Genomic DNA, 23,207 nt, shown 5'->3' on the forward strand with positions numbered 1-23,207 from the left:
CAAATTAACTCAATTCAACTCAGACAACCAAACTTCAGCTTGCTGTTCATCTCACAATTTTAGCATGTTTTTCTATCATGGGTCGTCTCATACCTTTTCCAGCTAATAATTAGCCCCCCTGCCTTGAGGACATTCGTTCACCAGTTGAAGGAGTGACTCAACCTGGAGCGGAGCTGGGCAGACAACAGCAAGGCCGGCCAGCAAACCCGTTCCGTTTCGTTCTTTTGAACCCTTCAGCCTTTTTCTGTCACGGAACATGCTGGATTTATAAACACTGGGAGGCTTTTGGAAATCTCCAAGTTAAGCTAAGGATCTGCATAATCTCAGGAATGCAAACGGAGGCTGATGTTTTTAGTCATGTTATTGACACTATTAGCGCTAAACCCTGCAATATAATCCCCAAATCGATAACAATTTAGTTTTCATGAAGTCTGTTGTGTAGTGTGATGTCACCATTGCTACTTATTTAAATAATTAATAACAGCTCATAGGGGGAACTTTTTTTTTTTATGCCGTTTACTTAGAATTTTTTATAGACAAATTTGAGTTGGCTAGAATTTTTTTAACTAGGTAAAAGCTTAAAAATAATATCTTATGGGTGTATCTCTATGTAGGGTCCTGTTGCTTCAGTCTTAACACACTAAAGCAAAATGTTTCAAACAAAATTAAACACCCTGGGGACAACATGTGGATTAATGAACAACTTTTGACCGTCCTGTTGGTATGGCAGTGGATTCTCAGTGTAATAATCAACCAACACACTTCGACAACATGGCCGTAAACCTCTTATAACCCCGGAAAGCCTGATCCTGTGGAAAGACGCCAGCTTTGGTGCTAATCTGTTATCTGGTTGCCTTTCTAGGTGGAGCAACGGTCTTCAGCAGTTAATGTTGCGAGTGTCAACAAACTCATGGTTGCTGCTTGTTGTGCAAGCTGTACACACTACTCACTCTCTGCTAACCATGTGATGCGTTTAAGGAGGCCGTGGGAGATAGAGAGCATGACTCAAACAGCATGATGATGAAATATGGACTGAAGAATACAAATGGATTTGAAGAAGTAAGCAAAAAAAAAAAAAAGGTCACAATGACCTTTCAGTGTTACCATCTTTCAATAAAATTAGAGATAAGTGAAATTATGTGTGTGTCTTGTGGTTTTAGTCTCAAACTACACACTGAGGTCAGCCCACGTGGTGGTTTTTGACCCTGCCACCTGTGTGACCTTCGTGTTGTCCTGCTGACATTGGAGTTCATGACGTGTGAATGCAGTGAGCTGATCTGCTTGATAATGATAGATATTAGCAGTGAAATGAATAATTAATTCTTACACAAATAGATCAAAACTTTGTTTTGTTTTCTTCTTCACAAAAAGAAGAAAACTAAACATCGTGATCGTATAATCCCATCATAACCAACTAGTGAGAACTTTTATTTTGAGGTATTTATTTTTTATTCATTATGTTTCATTATTATTATTTTAAAGTTGTATGACGTATTCTGCTAAAATCTCATTTGCTGGGAAACGTGTTTCTGTAAGAGGTTGTCATAAACATAACCTGTTAGCTCGGTTTATAAAAAGGTGAACGCATCGTAACAGGCCTTGTTCCATTTTTTCCTGTAAAAACTAAAGCTAATTTAATTCGTACACGATTACAAACAGATATATATACATTCCTACTTAGCAGCCCGATAAAAAAATACAGAAACGAGCTCCTGAGTGTGTTAATGTCGCATCTCTGTGAGAGAGGAGCAGCACTCGAACTCGATCCAGTTCAACTGCAGTTTTTCTTACTGAACCCCTCCACTATGTCTCATTTCAGCCCTCCCGGGGTTCAAACATGTGACTTTAAGCGGTAAATTGGGACTTTTTGACGTTTTCACCACGAACGCAGTTCGCCTAAAATAACAGGGTAACATATAGACGAAGAGCAGAGTAAACTGTACTGTATCCAGAAAGCTGAGGTAATCCGCCTGTAGCATCGGGCACATCTGTAACTGTGGTTAAATTGAAGATGTTCCTGGGTAAACACGGACATAACACTTACCTCGTCGGTGAAATGAGCTTCCGGTGAATTAACGTTAACTCCCCGCTTGATAAATTGCTGAACAGCAACAAATAAATGTATATTTTGAGCTGTAGAAAACAAGCAGCTTCTGCTTGTCGCTTCCTCTCCACGATAGCCTGTATATCTGAGTGACTGTGGGCGGAACTACACGCTGCGGAGGAGACACAGCGGAGGAGCCAATGAGAGGAGGCGGCACAGCAACACAGATAGAAGGAGGAAACAGGAGATCTCACTCCGCTCGGAAAAACAGGCGCACTTAAAATCACAGCAACTCAATTTAAAAAGGAAAGCTCGCACATGACTTGCCATTTCAAATACATTGATATGTTTCAAGGGGCTGTTTCTGTTAATTTTAATAGTTTTAGTAGCTAAATAAAGAAACGCCGATTTAGTTTCTCAGAAATTACAATACTTTGCAAGAACCACAACAAAAAAAACATTCAATGTATAAGTCTTATCGTCTTATCAGAAAGCTGGCCCTTCAGAGTGTTGTTTCCTTTACAATCCATATTAGAGAATTTTGAGATATGAGACAATGTGGCTGAATATTGTGATTACCAGAAATACATTAACTAACACTGCTATGTCTTACTTCTTCAAATTTGTACTAGGCTCATAGTACATTTATTCGACTGAGAATTTATTGGATTTAACCAACAAAGACTAGACCCAACAATGCAGATGATTTAAAGGTCACTATTAAAGCAACATGGGCATTATCGTTTTAAAAATTGTGTTATTGGCTTTATGTAGAGTTCCAACTTTCAGAGAAACTGAGTTTTGGAATCACATCTGCTGATTAATGTTAAAAATGAACGGGAATAAGCAAAAATAAATACTCAGCATCTCAATTCTAAAAACAAAATGTCAACCCAACTCTTCAGTAAAGTGGCAGAAATAGGCTACGTTGTCATACTCAAATGGATTCCAATGAGGATCATTTGTCAGATTAAAAGCTCCTTTTGGAAATAATCTTTAAAAGCGTATTAAACATTTTTCACATTTCCAATAAAAATAATCAGAAGTTTTCATTAGTAACAATGAAAGTGCAGAAAAACAATTACTAGAAATAAAGGCTTGAAAACATCATGATAGTGTAACATAAGTTTCACTAAGTGAAAATTGAATACATGGATAAATTCCAATTTATGGATATGACTGACTTGTTTTTAGCGTTTGAGTAAATCAAAATGGAGCACGTGCAAACAAATTTGACCAGACATGAGCTGAAAATTTTCATCTTATACCAAGATGAAACATTTCCCCCCTATTTTCAGAAATCTCAGACTAACTTTTTGATCCCATCAAGTCTCAAATTTCAACCTGAGTAAATGTGACTGAAATAAATGTTGACCAGAAAAATATTTCCTCCCTGATCGCTTCAGAAAACTCAGGAAATTTAAACGCTTCTTCTTAGGCCTCCCTAGTCCTACTTATGACTTCCATCGACATACGGAAGCCATTTTGGTTCATATCTTTAACCTGCGTTAAACAGAAATAAATGTGAATGAAATTGTGCGAGCTGCGACCTCCGACCTAAACACAAAGACAATCAAACCCATTTAAAAATGTCAGAACGTTTGTTAAAAACGTCACAGAAGATGTGCTTAGAGATTAATAACAATGATAGTTTATTTACGTTCCAGATCTGTTTGCATTGCCGTTGACATTTTCCCTGCTTCTAAGACAGACAGTTACAGTACAGTAGCATACAATATCTGTATTTTTATTCAGAACACATTTTGAATGATGGCTTAAAAACAAAAAGAATCAATGAAGGAAGAAGAAAAACAGAGGAAAGAGAATGAGATAAAAATAAATTTACACGTTCTAGGTAATATATTACACTTACACAAAATGCTATGTTGAGAGGAATCCACATTACAAGTTCCCAGTGAATCATACTTCAAAATGCTACAGCGACACAAATATAGAAGTAAAAATAAGGAGATGACGTAATAAACACGAGCCAAAAACTGAGCCTACCTTTCATGTGAGACAGAAATTAACTTCACAGTGTATAATAGGAAACTGATCATTTTTATAGACCTCTTTGAAACGTAATTTTACAGTGAATATCTTCAAATCGCCACCCGTCTAAAAAAAGAAAATTTTTCAACTTAATATGGCAGGACTGATGGAGAAAAACAAAGTCTGAGATGCAAAAAAAAAAAAAAAAAAAAAAAAAAGACCCCAAGCGAAAATGTGTTCGAAACACTATTGCAAAGAGTGCGTCGGTTCAAGTACACAACTGCAATCTGAATCTAAAGCTGTGTGTAAAGCACTGTGCACCGAGAGAGAGGGAGGGAGAGAGGGCAACCTTCGGCGGCAGTTCGGACAAAAGGCATTCACAAGGTTTAGAGTTGCATGAGAGCCACGTTAAGTGTGATCTGGTCCTAAGGATTTCCTTCTGGATTGTTTTTTTCCCCTCTTATTTTAACGAGGTTGCTCTTTGTGTTAAATCCTGATGCAAAGGATGCTTGCTTGCTTTTCCGTTTGTGGTCATATCGATATTTCTATGATTCCACCTCGGACGGCGGGAGGCTGAGCGAGGTCGGAACGTTTCCTCCCAGAGAGAGAGCCTCTTCCGCCGCTCCGCCGTAGCCACGCGAGTCGCCGCGAGACGCCCTAACCCACAGCGGACCTCTGGCGCCCTCATGTGGAGCTGTACAGGGAGATCTGCTGCACCTTGCCAAGCTGCGTCAGCAGCCGCTTCATGCGGTGTTTGAGCTGAGGGAGGCACGCAAGAGGCTCCGGAGGCTCCAGCTCCCCGGTGTAGTCCAGCCAGCTTTCCAGCACTGAGGAGGAGAAAAGAAGGTCAGAGGCTAATGGAGGCTTTGATCGGCTCAAACGCAGCATATCGTTTTTTTTCCCCCTTTACCGTCCAACTCTCGTTCTATGAAGTCCATCCTATGAGACACTTCGTCCTGGACAGCGTCGATGTGATCCAGCAGGTTGATTTGCCACTGTTGGTACTGGCCGTTATCTGCCAGGTTTCTCACATCATCCTCTCTGCTCTCAGCGTGCAACCATGACACACCCATTAAAGCCTAAGATAAAAATAAAGACGAGCCATATTTAGTTTCAGTAAATATTTTCAAAATAGCGCCAAGTTAACTGATGAGGCTTTTTGCAAAGTTCTGTAAATTTGATCTAAAATAGCTCAGATACTCAAAAATCCAATCTTCTAAAAATTCAGTGAATGCAACATGACAAGGTGCTACCAGGCCACTGCAGTGACAACACTCTTCAATGTCGAAGTTGTTATTGAAAGTCTGCCGTACTTAATACAGGTTTCACACACTTTTTCCACAGTAAAATTCAAGCACTTTTCAAGCAGTTTCAAGGAAACTTTTCCAGCAACACACTTTGGAGAAAAATAAAACAAACTAGTGACGGTTCACTATTATATGTCATTATGTGTTTATTGCTACTTCTTAGTTTACGTTAGGACTAATGTAAACTAATATATAACAAAATTTGATGTTTTGAAATGGAACTGCTGCTAATAATGTTAACCGCGGCATCAATAATATAATGTAGACGCCAACACCTATTTACAAAAACAGTTTCAGACATTTTAGATTGATGAAGTTTGAAGAAATTTGTTTTTCCAGATGCCTTTTTGTTATTGTAGAAATTTCAGTGATAAATTTGAAAGGACACATAACTTCTGAAAAGACAGTTAACTATAGATCACAAATGAACAGCTATATAAAAATGAGGCGTGAATAGTTTTAGTCCAAATTTATGAGAAAAAGTGCATTAAAATCTGATTAAAATAAGTTCACCACACACAGATTCAGAACCGCACAGCATTCTGGGGGAAGTAGACGGGAGAAAGGCGCAACTTCTCACGGCTAAGCTAAGCTAGGTTAGTGGCATCAAGTACTTCACTCATTCTTTGGTTACCTAAACTTGCGCAGCTACAGTGCCTCATAACTGCTTAAAAATATTTTTTCAAAAAACAGCGTGAAGTGAAATGTCTGGATAAAAGAACGGTCACATCAGCAGTTTGGGAGTATTTCAGATATTTAAAACAAAAAGGAAAACAATAATTGTCAACCAATATGAAATGCTTATGTTGCGATATGTTTTTCAGTCATATCGATTTTTAAAAATTTTTGGTTTACAGGAAGTAACTTTTGGAAGAGTTTTCCCTCATGGAAACCCCTTCAGGAACTAGCGCCATGAACCCGAACCTTGTTGCTGTTGCCCGTTGACTTGGGCCTGTCCATGTCCAGCAGGCTCCCAAAGCGCTGCTCCCTCTCCAGCAGCTCCTCCGTGCTCCTCATGCTGTCCTCCAGCTCGGAGCCCTGCCTGGTCTCCACCACTAGCCGCTGCTCCACGGCTGGGTAATACGTCCGCGGCTTCTGGTAGCAGTGTTCGCTGGTGATGTACGAGTCCTGGAAAGACGGGAAGGGGGAGGAGGAGCTGGAGGACGACGAGGCGGCGGAGGCTGTGGCCGTGGCGGCCCGGCTCAGCTTCTCCAGCGCGTTGGACATCAGGATCTCCCCCCTGCTCATGTCCTCGTCGGGGGTGAGCGGGGACGGGGCCGTGTTGCTGCCGCGGCACGAGTCCGAGCCGAGCCGCGGCCGGTCGAAGTGCTTCCACGGCTGCTGCCATAGCCTGAGGTCGGGGTGAGTGCTGCTCCTGCAACGATCCCACAATGAAGCTTCTAGAAAATACACGACGGTGCCATTTAAAGCCGACGCCTCGGACTCACTGTAAGACGTTCATCTTCAGCTGCAGTCCGTTGAGGATCTCCACCACGTGGTGCACGTCCCCCAGCAGCTGGTGGGTGGTGGTGATCTTTTTGGCGTTCTGGTGGGAGTAGTTGTCCTCCAGGAAGGAGAGGCCGTACATGTGGCCGTTGGTCAGCCACTCGCGGTCGTACCAGTAGCGCAGACTTTGCCTCTGACCTAAGATGGAGAAAAACGTTTCTTACAAACTGCCGAGTTCTTTTCCGGTGCAGAGGGGCATCTGATTTTAAACTGACTTCAACTGTAGCTGCGATTCCCTTTACAGTAAAATTGCGCAGATTGAATCGATTACTCCGGTTTTGATAAAGCTACCGTTTTTCCATAGAAAGTTTTTGAGCGAGGATGAGGTGGTTATTCAGAAGTATCGAAACGCTTTTTTCACATCACAGGAGTCACGTGACCAGCCGGATGTTACCACTGATGGAAACGTCGAAGAAGACAACAGAGGAAGTTGTCTTCGTGGTTTGTTTGGACAATGTGCATCAATCAAACCATCAAGGATAACACTTTTTTGGACGAATTCTCTTCTTACAAATATATTTGCCATCTGTTCTTTTATAAATAAACTGTTCTGCATTTACGTGTCTGATGCAAGCAGATCTGTTTCTTTCAAGTAGGTAACTACATGTCGGCCTCACCTGGCGGATCTCTGCAGATGTAGCAGGTGTATCTGTCCGGGACGTTGTCCTCCATCAGACCCATGCAGGTGCCGTGTTGCCAGCACAAACAATCCTCGCACTGATGAACGGGAGAAACGCGTTAGCTGAAAGCCGCGCGCTTTAACACGACGAATCGTGTCGAGAAGCGAAGCAAAAACCAGCACAACCTGAATCATGAAGTCGTTCTCCTCCTCCACCTCACAGATGCAGCGCACGATCTCCTGGTCGGTGGAGTCCAAAGCGCCGGAGTCGACGCTGAGGGGAGGCGTGGTGACGTCCAGGTCCATGTCGAAGTCGTCATCGCTCCAGCCGCAGCTGTCCGTGGACCAGTCGCTGATGCTGTCCTCGTCTAGAGGGGCAGGGAGAAGCACAACCGCTGGACTTCAAAAGGGGTTTTTCTTTGTCAATTCTGCCACGTCAGGATGTAAAAGTAGCCAGAAGCTGCTCGGTAATTGGATGATTTAATGGGAATCTGCAGGTTAAACCATGAAGCAAGCCACTGCAGCAGAGAAAAGCTCAGGGTTCAACCAACCATCAGTTTGATATTAGATATTAATGTCAGCGATGCACAGAGAAACCTGCTGGTTGGAAATGATCGGGGAAAAAATCCAACCTTTTTCAACACTCTTCAGAGTGGAAGTTGTTACAGTAGGCAGCAAATTTCGTACCGATTGGATTGAGTGGTGTTTAAAAATTAATCAGCAGCCAGCAGAAATGTTGTAAAAAGCAATTCAAAAACTAAAACTATATCCTACTAGAAATCAGGACATTTCATGTTCATTCAAACCAAGCAAGACGACAGTTTGGATAAGTGGATTAGCTCAGTGCCTTCCAGCCTGAGCCTCTGGGAAATGAGCCCTTTGAAAACTCATAATGTTACTATACATGTAACACACATCAAATTTTACAATGTCTTCCCTCACTTTTATTCTCCATTTGATAATTATTACATTTGTTTAGCATAAACGGCAACCAAGTTGCTATGCTAGCTTGAGCAGCAAAGCAGGTTGATGATTTTGACTGGCAGTCAATCAAAAAGATGAGCATAGCAAATGATGTTTGAAAAATATATTTTAGCTAATAAGTTATAAATATTGAAAAGCTTATTAGATGTTGTCACATCTGCTCTGCATATTTTGTAACAGTCTTTGCGAGTAATGGTACAGCAGTGAGCCACACTGTGGTTTTGTAGCCACATTTAGCTGCATTTAAGATGGAAAAAAAATTTAAAATCAGAATTGGCAGGTTAGATAAAAAAAATGGATCGGCCAGGAGCACTGCTGTTTCTGCTTGAATGAAGCAGAATATAAGACATAAACAGACCTTACAGTTCCAGGTGGAACTATTTCCAATTAAACTTTTTGTTTTATAACACTTAACTGAATGGTGAAGCACTTCAGTCAAGATCTGTCATTTTGTTTTAAATCTCCTGTCATCTACATTATAGCTAGTAATGCTTGTCGCCAATATAACATGTTAAATGATGCTTAAAATGTCTTTTCCAAATCATTTCTGCTCCACTTAACTGATAAAACCCTGTTTCACAGTGACACCATTAACCCCGCATATTCTCATATACAGTATTTAAAGAAGTGTGTGACCTATCAGAGCAGCAATTCTAGAAAAAAACGGGGCTTTAATTTGAATTTTAAAAAATGCTTCCATTGCTACTAGAGGTAAAACAAAATTGCCCCAAGTCTCTGATGCGTCTCTGGTGCAATATTTGCATCTTGTATTACATTAGATATTATTTGCAAAGCTGGCACCATGGCTGATTGAATCCCAAGCGTATAAAAGACGAGAGGAGGGAGCAGCTGTCACTTATTCAAACTGAAGCGTACACACACACACACACACACACACACACACACACGGTTATAGATATACCCACCATCGACAAGTATCTGCTCTGTGTAGCTGTGTCCGGGCCTGCTGGGGTAGGCCTCAGGCTTGTGATTGTGTGAGAGGGGGAATTTGAGTGGCAAATTCAATTTGGAGTGAAGACCCAATACTGAGATGTCAATATTCTCCTCACTACCAGTGTTTTCTGTTAATACAGGGAGGGGTGGGGAGCAGATGTGAAACAAAAACGTCAGCTATGGAAATGCTCAACAAAACGCCCATCAGAGGCGACAAAACGTGGCACAAAAACCCCCAAAACAAACAAAATCAAAAAACAAACATCGTTGGTAGATTATGGACTGAACAACAACCAGGGACAACAAGTTCTCACACAGTTGGTTAAAGGTAGGGCTGGGCGATAAATCCATTTTATCGATTAATTAAATATTTGGCTTATGAAGACTTCATTTTGAAAAAAAAATAAAAAATGGGGGAGGGGGGTAAAAATTTGCATTTTTTTCAACCAACCAACTTATTGGGTTTCCATCGTTAAGGGTGATGTCAGCACGCCCATGGCGGCCATCTTGATTGACGAGCGTATTTTACAGCTTCTACTTATCTGAACTTTAATTCAAGTCAACTCTGTGACAAAATGTAAGGGCCAGATTAGTTTCTTTCATTACAAGAATGAAGTTATAATATTACAAGAATACAGTTATACAAGAATAAAGTCCCATTTCCTGAATAAAGTTGTAGCATTGGAAACAAATGAAAAAATAGAACAAATGATCCCAGCCTTGTTATTTTAAAACTTTTTTGGAAGATGCTTTTCCCTGAATCATTGCCTCTTTATTCTGCTAATATGACTGCATTCTCGAAATTAAACAAAAGATTCAAATAGTCTGGCCTTAATACATCATTGTACGACTCACAGAAGGGAAGACTCAAAAAATAACAATTTTGAAAATGTTTTCTGTCGTTTGGGGGGAATTTTTTTTTTTTTTTTTTAGCAAAGACAAGTGGCAAGGAAAAAAAACTATTTTCAAAAATTGGAAAGAACAGATTTTCTTTCTAAAAAATATAACTATAAAATAATTTCTAAAAATGGGGATTTTATTTTTCAGCCATATCGCCCAGTCACAGTTAGAGGAAGGCAGCCTGTACATACATCCCAAACACAGTAAAGGTTTGGAACATAGAGATGAATGTATGAGTCCAGCCAATTAAATAATAAAAAAAAAAGCCCCTGAACTATAAAAAGAAATTATCTGACACATCCTGGCGGTCATGTTGGAGAGACAAAGCAGCCAGAAATGTTCCACTTCTCCCACACACCAGCTCAGTCACCGCACCAGGAGGAGTGAATGGAACGCTTTGTGCTTTTAGCAGGCCAGCCGTCACAGCAAGCGCGCATGCAGAGCAGCAGATGATTGACCTCGCCCAGCTCTGGGGACCTGCTTCTTACCAGACTTGGCCTTCTTTTTCTTCTTCTTTTTCTTTAGCTTAATGCGGAGGAAGTCCTTCTGTTTGGGTTTCTCTTTGGGTTTCCCTAAGGATCATGAAATAAACATTAAAGGCCATCAGAAAGACTGGACCTCTGGTTCAAAAAAGATGAAAAAGAAATTCATCTTTTATTGGAGGAGCATAATTTAGCTGTGATAAAACAAACAACAACAAAAAACATACATATTGGCATCTCTAACAATTCTAACTTTACTCCAAGTGTATTCTTTTTGTCATTAATGTTTTGCTTAAATAAAACTATGGCTTCTAAATCAAAATCTACTTAAAAATGTTACATGCAACACAAAGATCATATTTTACAAGCTTTCTGGTTTTCTTCTGTTGTCATGGCAACTTGGTGGTTCAAGTGTACCTTGGTGGACCCAAATCTGCTTTTAATTGATGCATTATCATAACTTGGTTGTATACAGAAAGTGTTTTGAAATGAAAACTGGCCTGGATTCTGTTTTTATTGCCAAGAACAGAAGAAATACTTGTTCAGTTTCCTCCGTTTGAGGTACTGGCTGCCTTTGATTTAACAAGGAAAGTGTGCAAAAATCATTTGAAGTTTCTACATGTCGACCCCAACAGTGGAAGATAAACAATTATCATAAATAATTTAAGCTAAAGAAAACATACTTTATATGAGAAAAAACGGGGAATAAAGATGAATATCTAACTACATTTAACCCGTTTTTCACTAAATAAAACACTGCATCACACTCACCAATGTCAAAGCAAATCTTGTCAGTGTCCTTGTCCTGCAGCTGGCAGAGGTTCCTGTCCAGCTGGTTCTCCTTACTCTTCTCCCTCAGCAGCGCCCTCTGCTGGTGGCTGTGGGTGCTGACAGCAGGAGGGGCCGATGTGCGCCTGCCTGCAGCCTTAATGTCACCACGTGGAGCCGCAGCAGCTCCAACTGAGTCTGTAATGGAAAGAACTGGAATGAGTTCATGTACTGAGCAATTAAAGGGTGTCACAATTCAGAAACAGTGAATCTTATGGATGTATTATGACTGTTCATTCAAACATTGTCTTCAGAATTTTAAGGAACCCAAGTAAGGATGCAAGTTACTGATTAATGAGTTAACCTAAAGTTGATTGATGTTATTGATACACTAATGATTAATTGATAAGTGGCCATTTTCCTAAAAATCTAAGAAAAATGGCATTAGGTTTTTTTTTTATTAAGATGACAAAATGTTTTCAAAATATCAACATAAATACTGCAAATATTAAGAAAATTGCATTAACATTTTGTGTCAGCAGTGTTGCATACCAACATACTGGATTGTCGTTTCCTCACATTAAACTTTTTCATATTTTTGTTAGTTTTATAAAATAGAACATCAACATAAACCTGTTAATGAAAGATGAAAAGAATAAGATGTGAAACACTTAACAGAGAGAGGTTTGTGCTTATAAGCATCAAGTTCCCCCTCCCCTTCACATTACAATTCTTCATGTTCTCATAGCAAATTTTTTGACTGAAAAGTTGACGGCGCTATTAAGGTGATAACTTAAGAGTGTGGAGTGTTTATGATACAAAACAGAATCGTTTTAAGAGCATTTTACATCCCACACCAGACTCTATTTGGACCATTTCCCTTTCCGGTATTCCCCGCCATCTTTAATTTCTTTATCAGCTGGCTCCGCTAAGGGATGACCAGCGCCGCCCTCTGCTGGATGGCGCCAAACTACACCACTAAAAGAAAGTCTCAACGGATTTTTTAAGCTGGTCAATGTGAACTAATTTTAACCTAATAAACCATTAATCTGTGATTAACTGTTGGGAACCCTAAACCTGAGTGAAAATGGACAGGAACTCACGCATAGAGGCAGAAATGGTGCGGCGTCTCTTGGAGCTGTCCAGACCAGGAGCAGCAGCAGGCTGCTTGTCAGACGCCCTGGTCTGGACGTTCCTGGTGGGGCTGTGCAGTCCCTCCGCAGGCGGCTCTTCACCGTGGTAATATTTCATGTGATAATGCAGCAGCTTCGCTTTACGGAATGACTTGGTGCAGCCTGGAGCGCCACACTTGAAGGGATTGTGGTCGAGGTTGATGGACAGAACGGGAGGAGGCTGGTTTTTGATGACTCGGTACACTAAATAAATAAAATGAGAATTTTTTTTTTTTTTTTAAAGCAGATAAAAACAACATACATGATGATCATTTCACAGACTTACATGGCTCTCGGCTGAATCTGTTGGGATTGTGGAAGCCCTGCTTCCGTACCGCTGAAAATATAATAAAAGAAAAATCCACCTTTTGAATAAATCGAATCATTTATTTTTTATTATATCCATTGTATTGCTGCTGTCGAGCCAAACGCTTACGTTTCACAAGCTGAGGAGGCGGTGCGTCCGCTGCAGGCTGTGCGCTCTCTGATTGGACGTTTGGCTTCTGCTCTGCATCGCCACTGGATTCGGCGGTCGTCGTAGTGACAGAGTCCCGCTCCGTCGGCGCCGGCGACTCGCTCTGCATCTCTGCGTATGGCTTGGGTGGCTCCGTGTATGGCTTTGTTACGCTCTGCTCCGACTCCTCCTCCTCCTTCTTCACGTCTCCGTTCACGCGGCGCTCTCCCTCCGTCTCCCCCTCGTCTTTTTCCACCTTCACGCCGTTCGTGAGTCCCGTTCCCTGCTCGGCGTCCGCAGGGTCGTTCAGCTCCGAGGTTTCCGACTCCTGTTTGGTATCGGCGTGCTCGGCCTCGGAGACGCCGTTCAGTTTAGGGTTTTTGTCGTTCACCGCGCCCTCCTCCTGCTCTTCATCGTCGCTGTTGCTGTCCTCGTCCTGGTCCGAAGTGCTGCGACGGGCGCGCTTGTTTTTGGGACAGCCGTTCTCCTGCGGCCTCCTGCGGTTCGGGGCCCTTCGCACCGCGTTCTTGTCTGAGGACCGAGATCTGCCCCCAGCTCCACCTCTCTATCAGAACAATTAAAAAAAAAAAAAACAAGTTCAGGGAATCGGCCAGAAGAAGCCACAGATATCAGCTGGATAGAATGTTACCTCTTTAATATAAGGCTTTACATGCATCCCCTTCACCGTCTGGATGACGCCGTCGTAGAACTTCACAGTGTAGGATGCTGAAGGTGAAAACACAGAAACTGAAGCAAACTATATTTTACACAATCAGCTCCATATTGTGTCTCACAAACACTCCTTGATTTTTACTTCCGTGTGTTACGACTACAACATTCTGTGCATTTAGTTGTGATTTTATCAAACAAGAACACAGAGTAGCACTTAACTGTGATGTTAAATGAAATACATTATTTCCTATAATTTTGCAACATTCAATTCACCAGAGTCGGCAACTATCCGAATCACATTTTTGCTGAATTTACAGCTGAAATGGATTTGGATTATGCAACTAAAAGAAATAACTTGACTTTTAAAAATAAGATAAGATGCCAGATTTGAGCCATTTTTCTGTGATTTTTTTTTGTTCATGGAATAATTTCAGTTAATTTCCACAGCAGAATGACACTAAAAGTACCAGTCACTTTTTATTTGGATCTATTTTCTTATGAGGTTGGAAACTGTGCAAATATCAAGAAACTGTAGCCATCATCTTTTTGAAAACGTTTTATTTTTTTCTTTTATATTAAAACCTAAACATAGAAATAAAAATAAAAAATAAAAAAAAGTTAATATTTATCAAAAATTAAACTGCCTTTTTTGTGGCTCTAAATCTGTTTTATTTAGCTGGACTGACAGCCTGGTTGTAGCTTCATCAACTGAGGAGCTTCTCTTTCCCATCAGAAGAAAAACATGCCAACAGCATGATGCTACCCCCACCATGTTTCAAAGGGGAGATGTTGTGTTTAGGGTGATGTTTACAGTCAGATTAAATGACATAATTGGACTCTTACCTAAAAGAAGAGAGTGACTTCTAAAGGGAATTAATTTATATCTGGAGTGCCAAAGTGAACTGGATACAAATGGATGCCACACTTTTTCCAGTCTATTATATCCCAATAAATCCATTCAAGTTAATTGCAACATGAGAAAATATTAATTACTTAAGAGGTCCAAACACTCTATATGCATCTGGAGAAGCTGAGGCTACTCACCATCTTTATTGACTGAAATGACCTTGGCTGGGTAGAAACGGCAGTCAGACCAGCTGGCCAGAACCTTGTCATTTACATGAAAGCCCTGGAGGATAGAACACAGGGATCTGAGTGACTTGTGCTGGCGAGCCGGTGTTTTCTAAAAGCCATCAGAGAACAGCACTGTTTTCTATAGCTTCGCTGAAGCTAGCATTTAGGAGGCGTAAACAAAACAAAGGTGGTGTGTGTTTTCCCCGTCTCTCCGGTCAGAATGGAGAGGGAGCGGACTGCCGTCTTACAGGTGAACTGTCGTCGTGCAGGCCCTGCCGTCTCAGCTGAATTCTCTCCACGGGTCTCAGGTACGGACTGGTCCAGTCAAACCATTCATCATAGCGGTGGCTCCACTGGCGGTAATGAATCAGTACTTTCTCATCGTCGTAGTCAATCTTCTCTATGTTGGCAGCATACCTTCAAAAAAAAAAAAGAAAAAAAAGAAAAGAGTTAATAATGCATGATTAGGAAATCATGCTGGGGCTCAAATCCCAATTTGGGTTGCGTTTAAAATTTCCTACAGCCATCAAAATGCAACATAATGTGATCTTAGAGGGAAAGAAATTGATTTCCCTTGTAATGATTTCAGTGAGGTGAATCTGATGGGGGTTGGGGGAAAAAAGCGAGTAGTTTACTGGCACAGGAAAAATGAAGAAATAAAAAGTCTAAGATGTTTTTCCCAACCATAGCCAGTCAAATAAATAAAAGGAAAATATGCTACAAGAGGCTGAATGTGAGAAATGAGGGAAGTGAAAGAATGAGGGGAGGAATGAGCGAGGCCATGACTCACCAGTTTTTGAGGCTGTCTCTGGCCTCGAGCTGAGCTCCCACCTCAAATGTTATCCCTCTTCTGTTAGGGGGCGTCTTACTCATACTGCCCACATCAAGGCTCCCTTCCTGCACAAACACACACACGTACACACATTAACCGATAACATACCAACGCAAAGCTACACTCGTATAACCTTGGGTATGCTACAGAGACACAACACAGAGCCGTCAAGGTCTCTGCAGGCGCTCGGCTCCACAGCCGGTCTACAGATTGTGGAAAAAACTCGGCTCTGTGAACCTGAGTGGCAGGTTTGACGCCGAGCAGGGGAAGTGAGACCAGCAACTTAACAGCAGAACAACGCTGCTGGAAAACACCAGAGAGCAGATTCCCTCTGCAAAAACACACAAGTCATACGTTACATGCGCATCAACTAGAGAGACGCACCGTCTCAGCCGCAGATCAAAATGTAAAGTTACCCTTGATCAACTCTCACCTGAGATTTTCAGATCAAACACTAAATCAGATTTTTTTCTTCTTATTAATAATAAAAATTTCCGCCATTTCCTCATTTTCTGCATAGAAACAACACCAAGCAGCGTAACTAAGACGCTGCCCAGAGGAGTCAGACGTTGAGGTGTAGCAGGGTTTGAAGCAGAGATTTTAAAAGCTTTTCTTGATAGTATTTTAATAAGATACTTGATAAACTCCAGCTGTTTGAAGCACAAATTAAAGCCATGTGCTGCTGCTGCACACCACCAGTGAGCTGGCTGAAAGCAGGTCACTACACCAACTGTGATTAGCATTCAGATTCGGCCGACAAAAAAGAAAAAGAAAAAAAAACCACACAAAAATACGACTGAAACAAGCAGTTAGGTAACCGGCTAATTGCTAATTAAATTATGAGTGTTTTGTTCTGCTAGAGCTCAACAGGCACATGAAGAAAAACATCTTTAGCAGGTGCTTAATCTACATCTCTCTCTCTTATTGTTTTGACATATATATATATACAAGTCAAAACAATAAATTGCTGGATATTACTGGCAGTGTAGCAGCATAAATAGATTAGATCAGGACTTAAAAGCTATAGGTTTTGTTATCATTAGAATACCACACTGACCAGAAAATAAATCAGATCAAGGTTACGGACATGCGTTTTGATACACAGCTGAAGACACTCTTGTCATTTCTTCCATTGCTGTCAGATTAAATTGCAATACTTCTATCAAATAACCTGCAGGAGGATTTTTGTTTTAGGTGTTGCATTCCTTCTAAAAAGAGAATCCGGTACAAATCAGAATAGCAGGTCAGACCTCAATGAGAAGTGGAGACTGGCTTCAGCCTGGAAATCCCTGATCTAGTAGCTCTACTATGAACAAGGTGATGAAAACTGGACTAGTGAGGTGAGCCATGCCCCTGAAATGATGGTGAATATGTCCAGCGACGAGATATTCAAATGAGCATGTGAGACATTTGAAGAAAAACCCAACAATAAAAGAAAAAAAAAACTATTATGCCAGAGAAATATTCACTCCGCATTTCTGGAGAAGACATAAAACGGCTAAAGACGGACCATTTTGACCGCCCGCCCCATTAAAAGCCAGCAGGAAGCAATGATGCGCCAAGCTGATTCCCGCATCGATTTCACTGCACGCTCCGTTAAATCCCACTCTGATTGTTTCACATGTACACGTTTCTAATACTGTCGGCTTCGGTTTAAAGAAAGGCCTAAATAAAAGGAGATTCATTCAGTCGTTAAAAGGAAGGAGGGCGAAAAAAAAGGCAACCGCATCATCCCTCCTCCGCTAACAGAGGTTCTTTTGTTATACATAAAAAAGCACGGCGGCCACGCTGACATACTGGCGCCCTTTTACTAATGAGCAACGATAAACATTTTTTAAAATGCCGGCAGCGTCTTACTTCTCTCCCGCGTTCAGCCGCCTGGTGAGGTTCGCCATAGTGGAGGTGTTAGCTGGCTTTCATCAATGCAACACACTGCAACCTACAAACCGGATATCTCCACACTCCCCGGCCCACGTGTTTTCTGCTCAGCCGATTTCGCCGAACAGACAATAGGAGACAAAGACTACCGTGATCATCCTCGTGTGGCAGCTAAAATTCAGAGCACGACGTCAAAAAAGCATGGATAGTGATCCAGCCTGTGGAATACGATATTTAAAAATGGACCCGTTTGTTTTTATGGCCTGTAGAGAGCCAAGGATGACAAGACAGGCAGGCAGGGAGGGAGGAAGCCGGGGTTAAGATGCCCAAACTGGGTCAGAGGCTCCGATTATTGGAGGTTTAAAAGGTGAGAGCTTAGCGTATATGTTGTGTAAACATCAATTTACATATTAGTTAAGATTTAAGCAGGGGAAAGGTTACTTGGTGCGAACACAGTCTTCTTTATACGAAAGAACTACATACGTGGACAGGTTTCAGCTTTTATTTAAACGGATACAACGCGAACACGTGCTTAATTTGCAGGTAAGCTATTGTTGACCACTTCTACCGCTGCTAGCACTTTATTGTCCGGTGTTTTATAACCACAGGGCGCAGCAAGAGACAAACCAGCTGTACGTCAGTGGTTTAGAGAAACGTGATTGGTCGAGTCGGTGTAGCGTGGGCGGGTGCTCGCTGTAGCTCGCTGGCGATTGGACGCGCAGTTGTCAGTCACAGGGTGGGCTCTCCGTGGCCTCGCGCTAAGGCCTACCTCCTCGTACTTTTCCAACCGCGAACGAGCGGCATGGAAATGCAAAACAGTAAACTTCTCCAACTGGGACACCGCACTCATATCTACGACTGTTCAGTCAGTAACAATAAACGTACGCCGAAATATAGAAGGGTAAACTCATAAAGAGCAAACAAAATGTACTTAGAGGACATTCAATTATTTACTTCGTCACGTTTGTTTTGAACTCTCCAAGCCGACATGCGGCATCATACCAAGTGTGTGATGCAGCCACAAACAGGGCCTCATTTACGGCGGTATAAACTCGGAGATGCACCATACTCAGAGGATTTAAGCCTCTTACCTGTTTTCCAGTCACTATGTGTCAGGTTGAGCGAAAAATGTAGCCTGCAATCCCTTGACTGCGCAGATACAGCCGCCTCCGCCTGTCTGCTCCAAACCACGCAGTTGAATTTCTCTCGCTTGCAATTACCACCGGCGCGGGTAGTGTAAAAGCACAGTGCGCATGCGTGAACCACGAACTGAACTCTTGGTAATTTAATTATTTAGATAGACACGGTTGTTCCTTTATTTGGAAAATAAGCAAGCTTAATATTCACAAACAAGGAAACTCTAAAGTCAAAATGCCATCTCCATATGCAGTGTCGGCCAAATATTGTATGCGCCCGAAGCAGAAGTAGAGTTGGGGCCAAATCAAATAATTTATTCAAATAAAAGTCGTAGATAAATTGTGGAATAGTGGAAATTGTGGAATCATACAAATTCCACCAGACTTTGTCTGGAATTTGTATGGGGAGTTCAGCATTTAAGAAAAGACTCGGTTAAAGTAGGACGTCAGTACAAATTCTTTCTTACTTATTAGTATGCAGTTACATTTGATATCACAATGAAATTTACCTCAAAACCATCAGAAATTATTTTAAATTAGCAACTGTAAATGACTGTTAACTGTAAAACGTATTACATTTTTTATACTACAACTTAAATCCTGAAGAAATTTACATTTTGAAATTTATGTTTGAAAAATGCCAATGCTATAGTTTAAATATTTTCCTCTGAGAGAAGTAACATGCTCTCGTGCCCCCCCTATTGGCCTGTGGACATAACAGCAACGCACTGCCATGAAGCAGAAACATATAATCAGAGGTTTTTTTTTTAAATAATCTTTTTCTGCTTTGAAATATATTTGAACTCTCTAGAATTACGGAGAAAACAAGAGGAATATTTTCATAGTTCTTTATTTTTGAAAATGCTCTATAATTTCAGTTTTCTCTGAAGAAAGAGTCGATATTGGTTCAAATTAAAGCAGCGAGTGAATGACTTTTCAGATAATTTACATCTTACATAGGCTTAGGCAGTTGAATAGTTGAATTCAGAAATTCTGCGAAGTAAATTAACAAACCTGGTTGGTCTGGAAGGAAATGGCAATCATTTAACTTTTCTTTTTCCCTTCAATGACTAGAATAGAGAAAATGGATTCTTACTCAATTAATCCATTAAATTCCGTCAGGATGTATTAATAATGCACGGCCTTCTAATGGAACAGCTCCCATGCTGCAGGAAGTGGTCTCATGTAGAAAATGACTCATGGGGCTGATGTGGAAAGACATTAAAGTAGAACAATTAAAGCCTAAAAGTCAAGGTTGCTGCAGGCAATTCATTGATAACATGTGGTGCATTCACTGTGCCTCTGAAACAGGAACTAGGATTTCAGAATGACGTCACATCCAACTTCACGTTCCGATTCATGAAAAAGACCGCAAGCATTTTTGAGACACGCAGTTCTGCCAGAAACCTTTCCGCATTCTTTAGTTGATTTGTGGATGAACAGTCTGGTCTCTAAAGCTCCTCCAGATGGACAGCACTAAAGTTAGAGAGACATCTGAACAGAGGCCATCTTTTGGGCTATTGTGAACCTGTTATAGTTAAACGTTACATAAAAATACTATAAATGTTTAAAAACACGGTTTTTACTTTGTCATCGTGAACTTTTTAAAACTGTCATGGTTTAAAAACTTGTAGTCGCATCAGGTTTTGGGAGAGGAAAAAGAGAAGAATACTGTCTGGATGCGCTGTACACGCAGTCGCCATATTGGATTTTGATTATCATGGTTGATGAGGAATTTCTTTCTAAATCTTGTGTTGCATCTTCACGGAAACATTCCAGTTATGTTTTTTAAACTTTTAATGTGAAAGTTTGTCTGACTTGCCCCAGTTGCAAGTGAGAAAAACCAGTGCTAAGCTAATTACTATTAGCAATACGAGCTAATAATATAGTTCTCAGCTATTATGTTGCCATCATGGTCGTAATTAAAAATTTCAACCAAAACATTAAAACTTTATTTCTAGACAATTTTCAGCTAATTTGTTTTATTCACTCTGCTGGAACTTTTTTTGGAGTTAATTATAGTTGAATTAAAAATATACATTTTCTCTCTCTCATTGCCATAAGTTATCTTAGCATGACCACAATCCACTTCATCAACAAATGAACAAACTTTTATTTATAGTCAGTCATTACAGAGAAGACAGTCTGCAAACACACATATGCCGAAAGTGGTTTGAATCCGTTTTTGTTAAAATAGCAAGCAGTTACAGCAGGAAAACGAGCCGTCAATCACAGCCTCTCACTTACGCTTCTTTTTTTATTGCTCTTTACAGAGAACCCGAACCCTCTTCCATCCCCACAAACCATCCCACCCCGTAACCTAGATAATTAGAATATACTTCTGGAAGGTTAGTACAAATTTCGACACAGAATTTATTTACAAACAGCTCAGTTTACATTTTTAAGAGAGTTCACTGACACTTCATTTTTCTCTACAGGTGTTTTTAACTGAATTTCAGTCAGCGATATTCATCCAACACCCATGTAAAAGAAAAAAAGAACAATTCCAACTGAAAGACTGACAAATAAAATACTTATTATTGCATAAACGGGCTTTGTGAGAGGTTCCATTTTGGGGGAAAAAAAAAAGATCAATATTCAATGAAATGATCTCAAAAGCAGCCGTCAGTACAACCAATAAAAAGAGTTGAGGCAAACCTATCAATAAGACATGATTACAATAGTTCTTTTAATTGACTTTCGGGTTACACAATAAAAAAAAAAAACCCAAAGGTGTCTTCTGTTCACACTGATAAATCACACAAACACACATTAATAAAACCTGAAAGCTGGGGGGGAAAAAAGTTTCAACTGCTTAAATTTATTTTTTTTACAAATGAATAATTAAGATCTTGAATCTTGATTCAGTCTCACCTTGCTTGACCAAGCTGTAACAGTAGTAATAGCCCTATAGTTAGAAATAAAGCGTTAGCCTGTTTTCACGTGCTGCGGTTAAACAAATAAAAATCTGAACTGAAGCGTCTTTCTGGAAATGGACCAAAGAAACAAAACAAAACCAAAAAACCAAGCATTCACACATATGTTCTGAGAGCTGTAAAACATCACCTCAAGTTTCCAGTGTGACCTAAACAGACAGTGTTGATTTTATTTTATTTTTTTCTCCGCTGGTTCGTCAATGTGTGACCGATATGTGCGCTCTGGGTGTTCCAGTGTCTACACCACGCCCTCGATGAACCCCGTGTCCAGGTGGACGATGAGCATCCGCAGGAAGGACATCTCTTTGCGCGTGTTCTCGAAGATGACCCGCGGGTCGTCGGAGTGGCACCGGAGACAGTTGGGGGCCATCACCATGGCCAGGTTGTTGACGTCCATCTTGGTTATGGCGACGTTGGACGGCTGGGCGAATACCTGGAGATGAAGCAGGTGTGAAAAGGAAGGAAAGATGAAGGCGCACTGTGTGGATGAGCCTTAAACTGCACTCTGTTCATGAGAAACTGGGCTGAAAAACTCAACCCCACAATTTTATGATTTTTATTTACTGAAGATGGTAAAAAAAAAAAATCATGCATTATGTTCCTTCAACTTCACAATTAGTGAATTTTATCACATAACTCCACATTTTCCAGACTCAAATTTCTAAATTTTTTCCCCTTCAGCATTTTCTAAAACATTCTGAGCACCTGAATAAAAATTATTAACCCTAAACTTACTTTAATCATAGTCATGTGTAATTATGTGAAGGTTCCACAAAAGCCGAGCCAAGCCAACTTTATATATAGGTACCTTTAAACAGTTTGGGGGTTTTAAAAGTGGCAGTAACAAGAAGTAAAAGTCAAAATTTGCTTCCAAGTGAGATAGGGTCATTTCAAAGGTTTTATGGCATTTGGACCAACTTGGATTCATTCTGATTCAAATGGAGTACTTGGACTAAATGCAGATTCTTTCACTACAATTTCTCCACTTTGGTGCACTTAGGTTTTTTTGTTTTCTTTAAAAAATATGGATTTAGTGCTTTGTTTGGCCTTTAGACCTATTTTAAGGAACCACAGGTCCAGTTTAAGCTGAATTTAAGGTAGTTTAGAGAGTAAACAGGACGTATGAGAGACCATTGGTGGAAATAGTATTCATTCAGACAGCAGCCGTATATTGAGTGTATTTTTATGCAGATTTTTGAATTGTGTTAGAAATGGTCCTCAATTTTACTTTTTTGCTCACTTGAGGTGGTTTTTTTAGTTTTCAAAAAAATAAATGCACTAAAGATGGAAACACATTTGCCGAATAAATTCTGACATAACCAACTTTCCAATCCAGTCTGGGGTGGAGGAGCGTCTAATGGGAGTGGCCGGCCAGAGACGCTCCTGGCAGCTGTGGAACGGTAGCGTCTACTGGTGGGTCCGTGCCATAGCAGAAGCATGAAGGCCGATGGAGGAGAGGACTCTCTCAAATTTTCTGAAGTGTGTGGTCTGTGCTAG

The 23,207-nt window shown here is 40.7% G+C and overlaps 3 protein-coding genes across 9 annotated transcripts in view; all 3 read right to left on the bottom strand.

The window, feature by feature from the left end:
- The window catches only part of ndrg3a (ndrg family member 3a), a 49,942-nt gene extending 47,748 nt beyond the window's left edge, over nucleotides 1-2,194 (bottom strand). For all 3 annotated transcript variants that reach the window (XM_008410545.1, XM_008410544.1, XM_008410547.2), the window contains exon 1: nucleotides 2,045-2,194. The gene's annotated coding sequence lies outside the window, so the exon portion shown is untranslated. The remainder of the gene's footprint in view (nucleotides 1-2,044) is intronic.
- Nucleotides 2,195-3,672: 1,478 nt separating this feature from the next.
- Nucleotides 3,673-18,883, bottom strand: phf20a (PHD finger protein 20, a). Of its 3 annotated transcripts, none has more exons than XM_008410548.2 (17): nucleotides 18,730-18,883; nucleotides 15,719-15,825; nucleotides 15,177-15,345; nucleotides 14,899-14,983; nucleotides 13,832-13,908; nucleotides 13,165-13,747; nucleotides 13,015-13,065; nucleotides 12,660-12,932; nucleotides 11,560-11,754; nucleotides 10,795-10,878; nucleotides 9,379-9,534; nucleotides 7,655-7,836; nucleotides 7,467-7,566; nucleotides 6,792-6,987; nucleotides 6,268-6,718; nucleotides 4,947-5,115; nucleotides 3,673-4,863 (listed from the first exon to the last, which is right to left on the bottom strand). In XM_008410548.2, the coding sequence occupies exons 2-17, from the start codon at nucleotides 15,799-15,801 to the stop codon at nucleotides 4,721-4,723; spliced, it is 2,997 nt and encodes a 998-aa protein (XP_008408770.1). In that variant the 5' UTR covers nucleotides 15,802-15,825; nucleotides 18,730-18,883; the 3' UTR covers nucleotides 3,673-4,720. The 3 variants fall into 3 exon arrangements, with proteins under 3 accessions (XP_008408770.1, XP_008408771.1, XP_008408772.1); XM_008410549.2 differs by lacking the exon at nucleotides 18,730-18,883 and adding an exon at nucleotides 17,618-18,111; XM_008410550.2 differs by lacking the exon at nucleotides 9,379-9,534 and having other exon boundaries at nucleotides 18,730-18,882.
- A 1,980-nt stretch (nucleotides 18,884-20,863) lies between these two features.
- Nucleotides 20,864-23,207, bottom strand: part of arhgap46a (Rho GTPase activating protein 46a) — a 43,399-nt gene continuing 41,055 nt past the window's right edge. For all 3 annotated transcript variants that reach the window (XM_008410552.2, XM_008410551.2, XM_008410553.2), the window contains one exon: nucleotides 20,864-22,143. In XM_008410552.2, coding sequence (XP_008408774.1) covers nucleotides 21,949-22,143 — 195 coding nt within the window. In that variant the 3' untranslated portion in view covers nucleotides 20,864-21,948. The remainder of the gene's footprint in view (nucleotides 22,144-23,207) is intronic.

This window comes from Poecilia reticulata, linkage group LG5 (genome assembly GCF_000633615.1).
Source record: "Poecilia reticulata strain Guanapo linkage group LG5, Guppy_female_1.0+MT, whole genome shotgun sequence".
Taxonomy (NCBI): Eukaryota; Metazoa; Chordata; class Actinopteri; order Cyprinodontiformes; family Poeciliidae; genus Poecilia; species Poecilia reticulata.